General features: G+C 45.0%; 1 protein-coding gene across 3 annotated transcripts in view; it reads left to right on the forward strand.

Annotated features, from left to right (window-relative positions):
- The first annotated feature begins 3,688 nt into the window (after positions 1-3,688).
- Positions 3,689-12,569, forward strand: part of CAST (calpastatin) — a 182,351-nt gene continuing 173,470 nt past the window's right edge. Inside the window, exon 1 of one of the 3 annotated variants that reach the window (XM_040342546.1) lies at positions 3,689-3,982. In XM_040342546.1, coding sequence (XP_040198480.1) covers positions 3,935-3,982 — 48 coding nt within the window. In that variant the 5' untranslated portion in view covers positions 3,689-3,934. Of the gene's footprint in view, positions 3,983-4,625; positions 4,728-12,569 lie in introns of those variants that run through there. The other 2 variants (XM_040342518.1, XM_040342529.1) reach the window with 2 other exon arrangements.

Consider the following 12,569-nt stretch of genomic DNA (forward strand, 5'->3'; position numbering starts at 1 on the left):
GTATTTTTTTTTTTTACTAGTAATGGCGGCAATCTGCGATTTCTATTGGGACTGCGACATTATGGCGGACACATCGGACACTTTTGACACATTTTTGGCACCATTCACATTTATACTGCGATCAGTGCTATAAATATGCACTAATTACTGTATAAATGTGACTGGCAGGGAAGGGGTTAACACTAGGGGGTGAGGAAGGGGTTAAATGTGTACCCTATATAGTGTTTCTAACTGTGGGGGAAGGGGACTGACTGGGGGAGGTGACCGATCTGTGTCCCTATGTACAAGGGACACAGCATCGGTCTCCTCTCTCCCTGACAGGACGTGGATCGGTGTGTTTACACACACAGATCCACGTCCTTGTCTGTGTAACCGCTGATCGCGGGTGCCTGGTAGACATCGCGGCCGCCAGGCACGCGCATCGGCATCTCAGTGATGCGTTGGGCACGCGTGTGCCGCCGCCGGCGGTGCTCGCGTGCCCCCCAGTGGCTGGAGGCCGGACGCCGTATATAGACGGCCTCCTGGCAATTGGCATCCACACTGCAGCCGTATATAGTCGTACGGCTGGCAGGAAGTGGGTTAATTAGTAAAAGCAGCACACTTTACACATAGCTGGGCACACATTTTAACTCATTAATCCCCCTAGTTGTTAACCCCTTTTCAGCCAGTGTCATTAGAACAGTGACAGTGTATAGTACGAGGTAATATCAAAAAGTTTTGAGTGTCAATCAGTGTGCCAAAAGACTGTGGCCCAGATTCACAAAGGAGATACGACGGAGTATCTCAGATACTCCGTCGTATCTCTCAGAGTATCTATGCGACTGATTCATAGAATCAGTTACGCATAGATAGCCCTAAGATCCGACAGGTGTAATTGTTTTACACTGTCGGATCTTAGGATGCAATACCGCGGCCGCCGCTGGGGGGAGTTTGCGTCGTAAACCAGCGTCGGGTATGCAAATTAGGTGTTACGGCGATCCACGACGGTTTTTCGCGTTCGCTACGTCGCTGCTAGTCTAGTTTCCCGTCGCAAAGTTAGTCGTCGTTTTTGGTGCCCTAACTTTACACAGCACACGTATGTGCTGTATAAAGTATGGCCGTCGTTCCCCCGTCGAAATTTAAAAAATTTTCCTTCTTGTGTAAGACGTCCGGGAATACGGAAGTACGCTACGCACGTCGCCGTTCGAAAAAATGACGTCACTTTGCGCAAAGCACGGCGGGAAATTCAAAAGGGAGCATGCGCAGTAGGTCCGGCGCGGGAGCGCGCCTAATTTAAATGGCACACGCCCCTTTGAATTACGTGGGCTTACGCCGGAGGCCGCCGGCGTAGGTTTTCATTGCAAGTGCTTTGTGAATCAGGCACTTGCGATGAAAACTTGCGGCGGTGTAAAATATCTACGATACGTTACGCCGCCGCACTTCTGCGTGAATCTGGCCCATTGTTCTGTGTACATCGGGAGCTGTGCAACTGGTGCTATTCTAACCTTGTGTGGTAACACTTCTGCTATTTCATCATGGACAGCAAGTTAAAACAAAGAGCAAACGTAAAAATTCTACGTTAAACTTGGCAAATCTGCCACAGAGTTGTTTGACCTGATTCGGCAAGTTTATGGCATTGCTGCAATGAGTTGAAGATCCAGCTCAAAGGTTGCTGTTTTTGACACCATTGTGGAGATCCAATGAGCCAAAAAGAATTCTGGTTGGCCGCACGTCCAGTAAAATCATCTTTATTTTAGCAAGTCCATAAAGACATGTCCAAAGTCACAAATAGAGGGAAACGGCATCACCAGCTAACACGTTTCGCATTTCCCTTTGCACTTAGTCATGGCTCACAACTGACTTGGTGAGTTATGAATAAGTGATAAGGAAGCGTGAAACACATTAGCTGATGATGCTGTTCCCCTCTATTTGGACTTTCTGAAATAAAGGTGAATTTACTGGACATGTGGCCATCCGGAATTATTTTTACTCATTGGAGTCCGTGATGGATGGGGCCTGTTAGTGGAGATGGGAGACTGACCTAGAGCTGTGTTCACATACCATTGTAGAGATCCAGAGCGAATAGCAAAAAGAGCTTGACACGCTTTAAAAAGAAGACTTCCAGGACACATTCCAGAAGTGGCAGCAATTGTGGGAGTGCTGTATTGCTGTGCAAGGGGGCTATTTTTAACCACTTAAGACCCGGACCAAAATGCAGGTAAAGGACCAGGCCCCTTTTTGCGATTCGGCACTGCGTCGCTTTAACTGACAATTGTGCGGTCGTGCGACGTGGCTCCCAAACAAAATTGGCGTCCTTTTTTTCCCCACAAATAGAGGTTTATTTTTGGTGGTATTTGATCACCTCTGCGGTTTTTATTTTTTGTGCTATAAACAAAAATAGAGCGACAATTTTGAAAAAAATGCAATATTTTTTACTTTTTGCTATCCCCCAAAAACATATACAATTTTTTTTCTCAGTTTAGGCCGATACGTATTCTTCTACCTATTTTTGGTAAAAAAAAATCGCAATAAGCGTTTATCGATTGGTTTGCGCAAAATTTTTAGTGTTTACAAAATAGGGGATAGTTTTATTGCATTTTTATAAAAAAAAAAATTTTTACTACTAATGGCGGAGATCAGTTATTTTTTTTTCGTGACTGCGACATTATGGCGGACACTTCGGACAATTTTGACACATTTTTGGGACCATTGTAATTTTCACAGCAAAAAATGCATTTAAAATGCATTGTTTATTGTGAAAATGACAGTTGCAGTTTGGGAGTTAACCACAGGGGACGCTGATGGGGTTATGTGTGACCTCATTTGTGTTTACAACTGTAGGGGGGTGTGGCTGTAGGTCTGACGTCATTGATTGTGCGTCCCTATATTAGGGAACACACAATCGATGACAGCGCCACAGTGAAGAATGGGGAAGCCATGTTTACACACAGCTCTCCTCGTTCTTCAGCTCCAGGGACCGATTGCAGGACTCCAGCGGCGATCGGGTCCGCGAGTCCCGGTCACAACTCCTTTAAGTGTGTCCTAGGGAGTGATTCTAACTGTGAGGGGGCTGGGCTACGAGTGACATGACAGTGATCACTGCTCTCGATGACAGGGAAAGTAGATCACTATCCTGTCACTAGGCAGAACAGGGAAATGTCTTGTTTACATAGGCATCTCCCCGTTCTCCCTCTCCGTGACACCGGCGGACATCGAGTCCGCGGGTCCCGCGGGCATGGTCATGGAGCTTGCGGTGGGCAACGTTACTTTGCCTGCGCGTGCCATTCTGCCAACGTAAATGTACGTTAGGCAGTCGGCAAGTGGTTAAAGTAGTGCAGTGCTGAATAACAAAAAGTGGCCTGGTCATGAAGGGGGTCAAATCTTGTGGAGCTTTAAAAAATAAAATGATTGTAACACAAAGCTGCCTCCCCCATTACCCAATCCCTGTCATGCACTGATAGCTGCCAGTGACAGGCCTGCAGGATAAGAATGTCCAGGCAGTGTGATAAGTGAGGAGGAGTGACAGGTACAAGGAGTTCCTTACTGCAGGCTCTGAAGAATGCAGCACAATCCGTCAGACCTGCTGATCTCTTCTATCTGCTCTTAGCAAACAGTGAGTTTAGCCCAGGAAAAGGGCCCCACCCTGGTCCCGTAGGCAAAATCGAAGTTGAGACTAGAATAATAAATCGTGCTCCAGCAGTCACTTTAAGTGGAACACAAAAGTTCTCTGACACAGAAGAGAGAGAAGAGAAGATTGTGCCAGGACAAGGCTGCCCTTGGCAATATTACAGCAGCAGGCAGAGGAGGGGCCTGAGCCTGTTCAGCCTAGCTAGCTCGGAAAAGCTGTTTCATGCAGTAGGAAGTCACATTTCACTCTTTTTTTGTTTTGTTTTGTTTCTTTTCCTATAGCTCAGTGTTGTATTAGAAGAGCTGAGGACCTTACAGCTGTGCAGCCATGCCAGGAAGGAGGAAGCATGCAGGAGGTGCCAAGGGCCCCAAAGAGGTGAGTGCATTGGGGTGCTGGGCACTGGGCAGTGACTGACAGCTGCATGGCAGGTAGTGCAAAGCTGGGATAGGGCGTTAGCCTGCTTATCCTTTTTATGACTATAACTATATGATTTGTTTGTTTGAGGCATTTCTAATTCTCTACTGCATAGGTAATTAACACATTGCAGTGTACTGCAGTCACACAGAGTGGGTAAGCTGGCATGGGGCAGACTGGCAAGTGCATGCCTGACCAGTGAGTCAGCAGCGTATAGAGAGGAGGTGGAGGGTACTTGTACTTTCTTCTGTCTATCAGAGGAGTGGGGAGGAATTGAGTCTTCCTGGCCTGGGGGCTGTTGTGTCTCAGCACACTAGACATCACTGCTCTTCTCATCAGACTGATTATATAGCAAGGGGATGCCTTGTAGCTTTTATATAACTTAGCAGTGAATGCCCCAGTTTGGCTGGGTTGTCATTTAGGTCAACCCATCCCTAGCTGGGGATCAGAGTGACAGTGTGGGTGGGAGGATGAGGAAGATCTGTCAGGGTGTGGTAGATCTGCATTCCCTCTGTGCTGTGTGTCACAGACTAGGAACCCCAAAACACTACCCTCTGTGTGTGTCATGGAGCATTGTGGGTGGGGTTGCCTCCTAATCACTCCCTTCTGCCCGAGGTAAATACAGATCACTGGCACAGCCAGGCATCCTGCCTTCACTACACAACTGACACTGACCATGGCTTTTGCAAGTTGGTGGTATGCTACGGTAAATGCAATCTATTGATCCTCTGCAAAGCGTTGCCTTTTTACCAAGATCAATATGGGGCTTTTGTGCTACTTTATATAGAGGGCTTTCATTGTTGTTTTACTGTTATAGGGAGTGTTTTACCAGCAAATTCTTCACATGTCTGAGCTCAACTCTGGGGAGTGCCTTCCTATCAAAGCTTAACTTTCTTGTATAAAAGTAAATCTGCAGCTAGGCAACTCAAACTTATAATGTGTTACTCTGGGTGCCTAATGCCAGCAATGCAGCTCAAATTCCAACATCTCCGGTGCTTGGCACATGCCATCGTCAGCTTTTTGTTGGAAGGAATTTAAAAAGTTTGGGGACTTTCAGTGATTGTATTAATGTAACTGTGAACTGTGATACACAACTATTTCTGTTTGAAATGTTCAGCTTTGTGTGGATGATCCACGCTTGTTACACTATAGTATTTGTTGTTTATGCATTCATCCTACAGGTCGGAAATGAAAGCATCTGCCTTTGTGTTTAGAAACACTGATTTATAACAGAACACCGGCACTTCTGGGGCTGGAATGTAACTGCATTATACTGGAATTTAGACACATTTAAGACAAAAATGGAAGGCTACTACTTTTTTTGTAGTTTCCATCGGATCGCCCCATCTGAGGAAGGCAGCATCCGCCCAGTCTTGGGATACTGATGTCCATGTTGCCCTTCACTTTAGAAAACCCTATAGCGCTAAAAGTTACCGTCTTTTTTCGTACACTTTCACATTTCATGTATTAGTATTAGTTTTCTATATTACATGAACATAGTATGTTTCTGTGAAAATAGTATGTTACTGTAATAGAAGTGGTTTGTCATCTCCCTGAGTATGCTATTTACATTACATAGGCTTGTGTTGTAGTACCCGTGTTTCCCCGAAAATAAGCCCGGGTCTTATATTAATTTTGGCAACAAAAGACACAGTAGGGCTTATTTTGGGGGTAGGTCTTACCATGTAATGTGCTGTCTTCTCTTCCCCTCTCTCGACCTGCCTGTTAGGAATCCCCAGTGTGAACTTAGTTAAAATGCTTGTAAAATCTTGTAATCCACTCTATTACTGTAGTATATAATGTACAATGTGTGTATTTCTGTAACATAATTGTGCCAAATACCTTCATTATAGCACCGCTCTGCGCTTTTGTGACCTGCCGGAGCTCTCTTCCCTGCATTTATGTTACAGAAACACACACATTGTACATTGTGTACTACTGTAATAGAGTGGGTTATAGGATTTTAAACTAGGGCTTATTTTCGGGGTAGGGCTTATATTGCAGTTCTCCTGGAAAATTACGCTAGGTTTTATTTTAAGGGTAGGTTTTATTTTCAGGGAAACAGGGTATTATACTCCGTTTACTTATTCTAGGATGATCCTTCTGGCCTCATACACACTGGACGTTTGGCCATCTCTCCTAGATGCCTTTCCTCCTGGTAGCAGCGTTTTGGCAGGAAAAAATGCTTGTAAACGCATATAACATGTTCAGGAGAGGTCAGTTAAAGGGGTGGTTCCCCCTAAAAAAAAATTCTAACAATACATTGAGAAGACTGATTACACTGCGGGTATGCTGTTTTTTTTTTTTTTCGTTCATACCTCGTTATCGCCGTTTCATCCCTCGGCTTCCAGGTATGATTCTTGCTGGACCTAGTTGATTGACGTTCCTCCGACCGGCGCATACAGAGCGTCACGACTTTCCGACAGAAGCCGAACGTCATTGCGCAGGCGCTGTATAGAGTCGGCTCTATACGGCGCCTGCGCAGCGACATTCGGCTTCTTTCGGAAAGTTGTGACGTCAAGTATGCGTCGGTCGGAGGAATGTCAATCAACTAGGAATGCCCAGCCCCGCTAGAATCATACCCGGAAGCCGAGGGATGAAACGGCGATATCGAGGTATGTATGAAAAAAAAAAAAAAACAGCATACCCGCAGTGTAATCAGTCTTCTCAATGTATTGTTAGAATTTTTTTTTAGGGGGAACCTCCACTTTAAAGTGATTGTAAAGGTTTGTTCTTTTTTTTTTAAAGCGCAGTTCCACTCAAAAGTGGAACTTCCAGTTTAAGCACTCCTCGTCCCCTTACATGCCACATTTGGCGTGTGATTTTTTTTGGGGGGGGGGGAGTGGGGGCTTGGTTAGGAGTGGGACTTCCTGTCCCACTTCCTACTTTCACCTACGAGCCGCCTAGGCGACTCCTCCTCTGCCCCTAGACGGCCCCTCTTTCTAGGCCAGTGGTTCTCAACCTTAATAGTGTCGTGACCCCTTGATAAAATTTCCCAGGTTGTGGGGACCCCTTACAGTAGAATTTTCGTAGCGTGGGTTGTCAGCACCGAAGAAAAGACAAGTAATTTGTGCCCCTAACCCATGGACATTTGGGGCTCCCCGAGTCCCTTCCACTTGTACAGTATTAAAACCCCTTCTGGTACCTTTTAGGATGTACCACTCTTTGTTCTCCTTTCTTTCCCTTTTATCTCCCTATCTTAATTTCTTCTTTTTTTTTTTCATCCCTCTCTTTAGCCATCTTTCCTGTTCTTTCTCTCCCTCTTTTCCTCTCCCTTCCATGTATTCTCTATTTTTATTCCTTCTCTTACTCCTTTTGGGGGGAATGAGTGACAGTGCTGGCGGAGAGTTCTGATCAGCCAACTTGGGTGCTCTTGATCAAGATCACCTGCTGATCTGAGAACTGTAGTGGGGACTTTAAATGGCAACTTTAATCACAGGTAGTGTTACTCAATGTGTCTCCAGTTCTGTGGTGTCTAGCAGCAGTGACACCTATGCCAAAATCAGGAGATAGGGTCTCCTCCAGCCCCTCACACTTCACATTTCTCACCAGTCAGCTGACCTCTAGTCTCTGTCTGCCCCACAGCCATGCTGTGAACTGAATGGGCAGCCACGGGCTCCAGGGACTGCCCTGCTGGGCAGCTGCGAAAAGGCTTATGCCGCGTACAGACGATCAGTCCATCTGATAAGAACGGACCGATGGACCGTTTTCATCGGTTAACTGATGAAGCTGACTGATGGTCCGTCACGCCTACACACCATCGGTTAAAAAAACGATCGTGTCAGAACGCGGTGACGTAAAACACAACGACGTACTGAAAAAAACGAAGTTCAATGCTTCCAAGCATGCGTCGACTTGATTCTGAGCATGCGTGGATTTTTAACCGATGGTTGTGCCTACTAACGATCGTTTTTTTCCCATCGGTTAGGAATCCATCGGTTAAATTTAAAGCAAGTTGGCTTTTTTTTAACTGATGGTTAAATAACCTATGGGGCCCACACACGATCGGTTTTGACCGATGAAAACGGTCCATCAGACAGTTGTCCTCTGTTTAACCTATCGTGTGTACGAGGCCTTAGAGTGCTGAGGGCTTCAGGAACAGCCAAAGATTCGGTGACCCCTGGCAAATCGTCATTTGACCTCCGAGTGGGTCCCGACCCCCAGGTTGAGAACCACTGCTCTAGGCGATCTCCTGGGACACGTGACAGGTCCCAGGAGATTGCCTGTCCACTCCGAGAGCGCAGCATGACTCGCACATGCACAGTGCGTGCCCTGCAGTGAAGCTGAAAGCTGTCACGGCCGGGTACCCAGAGTGGAAATAGAGGCAATAAAGGCGCCGAGGAGAGGAGAGACGCATTGCTGGACCATGGAACAGGTAAGTATCTGTTTATTAAAAGTCAGCAGCTACACTTTTTCTAGCTGCTGATTTTTAATAAACATTAAAAGGTTGAAACTCTGCTTTAAAATAACAAACATGTTATACTTATCTGCTCTGTGCAAGGGCTTTGCACAGAACAGCCCTGATCCTCCTTTTCTGCTCCTGGCTTCTCCTCTTCATCGAGTGCCCCAATGGAGAGCCGCTTTAATGGGGGTACTTGTGAGGGCGCGCTCTCGAGTCTTGCTGCTGCGTCCATTGACACAGACAGCCGGACGCGGCCGTGTCCCCGACTCCCGTGTCACTGGATTTGATTGACAGCAGGGGAGCCAATGGCCACTGGAGCTGCTGGGCTCGTTCCTGTCGCTAGAACGATTTCAGGAAAGAAAAAGGGGGGCTCTGGGGAGCAGCACAGAAGGTTTTTCACCTTAATGCATAGAATGCATTAAGGTGAAAGACCATGAGCGTTTACTACTCCATTAATTAATTTATTTGGCTAGAATAATAGTTTATTCTTGCCACTGAAATTACTTAACGCTCAAGCACTGAACACGCAAGCACTGAGCACCGAACACACATAGCGGTAATGCACATTTCCACGCATCAAGCGTTTTTCAGCCAAAACGCTGTGGCTCCTGGATGTGCTGCCTGTGTTTTTTCTTTCTTTTTCTGCCTCTAAAAGCCACTATCTCTAAACTACTCTAAACATCTGTGTGTGCATGGACACCTAGAACAGTGTTTTTCAACCTTTTTTCAGTCAAGGCACACTTTAGAGTTGCACACAATCCTGGGACACACCAGTTTGAGGCCTTGTGCAGCCCAGGCACTTTTTTTTTGTGCGTTCCCACATCGCATTTTTTAATGGGCTGTTCTATGCTAGTAAAACACAAACATTTTTTTTTTTTTTTTTTTTTTTTTTTAAATCCCACTCAGCTTCCTGGGTTGCTGACAGGAGTATAGATAGCAGCAGGGAGGAGGAGAAAGCTAAGAGGAGGTGTGGGCTGTGCTCTCTCCCTCCTGTCTGTACAGAGATGTTAAACGGGTTGTAAAGGTAAAAAAAAAATTCCCTAAATCGCTTCCTTTACCTTAGTGCAGTCCTCCTTCACTTACCTCATCCTTTGATTTTGCTTTTAAATGTCCTTATTTCTTCTGAGAAATCCTCACTTCCTGTTCTTTTGTATGTAACTCCACACAGTAATGCGAGGCTTTTGCCCTGGTGTGGAGAAAGCCTCTTGAGGGGGGAGGGGGCGAGCAGGAGTGTCAGGACGTCCACTAACACACAGCTCCTTTTTCTATCTGCAAAGTAGAGCGTGTCCTGACTTGCCTGCTTGCCCCCTCCCCCCTCAAGAGGCTCTCTCCACACCAGGGAGAAAGCCTCGCATTACTGTGTGGAGTTACAGACAGAAGAACAGGAAGTGAGTATTTCTCAGAAGAAATAAGGACATTTAAAAGCAAAATGGAAGGATGAGGTAAGTGAAGGAGGACTGCACTAAGGTAAAGGAAGCCAGACACCTCCAACTTCCATGGTAAAAACGTCCAGTGTGCTTAATGTTAAAATGGCAACACTGCGAGAAAACTTGCTTGTATTGTCCTTGGATGAATTTAAAGCATTACATAAAGGCATTTCCTTCATTTTGTTTGTGAAGTTTCTAAAACGGCTGGCATATTCTTTAAGGGAGACCAGTAGTGAGGAAGTATGTAGATTGTCATTGATGTAATAGGTCCACACTTGTTCACTTGCATATTTGTGCATTTCAGCACAAGGCATATAATAGGAGATGTGAAACTTTTCTATCCTATATCCTGAGAAGCTGCTGTCCTCCAGAGTGTGTGTGTGTTTGTAAGTACAGAAAAAATGAAAAAGGTGAACCAACTCCCTACAACCCCCACATTCCTCAGGTTCCCGCTGCACTTACTTCCGTTGGTGATTCAGCTTTATAGTCTACGCAGCTTCATTGCACTTCAGAGTACTTCACACTTTAGTAAATTAGGCCAAGTACATAAAGTCAGGCAGGTGACTTCAAATGACCTCTGATTGCCCTAGCATTGGCAGTTCCTTTTTTCTTTTCTGGCAGTTTCTTGGTTTTCATGACTAATCTATTTGAACACTACATTTTGTTTTGTCTGATCTAAGCTAAGAAACATAGGCCCGGATTCACATAGAATCGCGTATCGCGTATCCTATTTACGTTATGCCTCCGCAACTTTGACAGGCAAGTGCCGTATTCCTAAACCAAAATTGCGGCAGCGTAGCGTAAATAGGCCGGCGTAATCCCGCCTAATTCAAATGTGGTAGATGTGGGCCTGTGTTATGTTAATATAATGTGACCCCACGTAAATGACGCTTTTTACGAACGGCGCATGCGCCGCCCGTGAAAGTATCCCAGTGCGCATGCTCCAATTTAACCCGCAAGAAGCCAATGCTTTCGACGTGAACGTAAATGACGTCCAGCCCCATTCACGGACGACTTGCGCAAACAACGTAAATTTTTCAAAATTCGACGCGGCAACGACGTCCATACTTAACATTGGTACGCCTCATATAGCAGGGGTAACTTTACGCCGGGAAAAGCCTAACGTAAACGGCGTATCTGTACTGCGTCAGCCGGGCGTACGTTCGTGAATTCGCGTATCTAGCTGATTTACATATTTCTAGGCGTAAATCAGCGTACACGCCCCTAGCGGCCAGCGTAAATATGCAGTTAAGATACGACGGCGTAAGAGACTTACGCCGGTCAGATCTTATACAAATCTATGCGTAACTGATTCTAAGAATCAAGCTCATAGATACGACGGCTCGGACTCAGAGTTACGACGGCGTATCTGGAGATACGCCAGCGTAATTCGTATGTGAATCCGGGCCTAACACTGCAAGCCCAAGATATTACCCATGAGGGAAGAAGTACACCTTAGTGCTGCTGCCTAAAAACAGTTGGGTGGTTTTTATCCTACAAGAAATTGAAAGCTTTATTCAGAGGGTGCAAAAAGCTCAATCCTTCTGTTTGCCAGCCCCTTACTCTAAGGGTGGGTCTTCTGATAAAATAAATATAGTTAAAAGTTGCCCAAAAATTTTTTATTATGATTTGATGGTGATAAGGCAAAGTAATATATTTCTACAGTTTATAACGATTTAAGCAGATTGCTATTTAATAATAGATCTAGCTAAGATATTGCTCTTTTGGCCACAGTGATAACCATTACACTGTGACATGCATTCCTTTTTGTAAATTAGCATATCCAAGCACAGCACAGTACCTGATTGTTTAAAGTGAAACCACACTGTATCTGAGCACAAATAAAAAACCCTACTTAATACATTTTTAATAATCAAAGTAAACTCCCCTATGCATTTGTGTCTCCATGCTTTATTTTGATGAGAAATCACTTTGAATTTTTTTGTTTTGTGGGACTGGAGTTCAGTTTTATTTGTCTTCAGTGAGACTGCCTGCATAAATTGTTTATGATTTCTGCTTGTTGTGGGAATTTTCTGTGTGTTATGGTTTCCTCCGACAACCCAAAAACTTTAATAGATTCTTATTTGGTTTTCACCCAAATAGGGCCTTAATGTGTAAGTAAAGGCACATTTTATTTATTTATTGATAGAGTAAGAGAGGGTTATAACCATCATTAATTATGTTTTTGCCATCTGTGTCCCATTGGGAAGACTTCCTTTAAACTTCATGTCCCATAGTCAAACAGGAAGTGTTGGGAAATCCCTCTAAAGTGAGGGAATCCCAGTGTGTCACCAGCGTCACCAGAACTAGTGTCCCCATTGGGAAATTCTCCCTCTATTCCTGTTCTGATGTCAGCCCAAAATTTGGGATTTTCTTTTACTTTCAATTTCAAAGATAATGGTAAACAGGAGAAATAGAGGGAGGGATTCTCCCTAACAGTGAGAGAGTTAGGAGAAAAATGTAATATAAAGAAATCACAATACTCTGATGACTTATTAATTGACCATCAGTCAACAGTTCCAAGGAATGTGCTCCTGTTCTCAGAACATGTAGAGTAGACAGTGTTTGTTTACATATTTGTTTTTATGCATATTTGGTGATGTGAAAGTAATGAAGGCCCCTTGACCCGCCCTGCACTAAGGAAAGGGAGCCTTGACTGCTGGATGCTTGGCAACATAAGGAGGGAGTCGGAGTGGCTCCGCTGGCATTGGCTACGATG

The sequence above is a fragment of the Rana temporaria genome, chromosome 1 (genome assembly GCF_905171775.1).
Source record: "Rana temporaria chromosome 1, aRanTem1.1, whole genome shotgun sequence".
In the NCBI taxonomy this organism is placed as follows: Eukaryota; Metazoa; Chordata; class Amphibia; order Anura; family Ranidae; genus Rana; species Rana temporaria.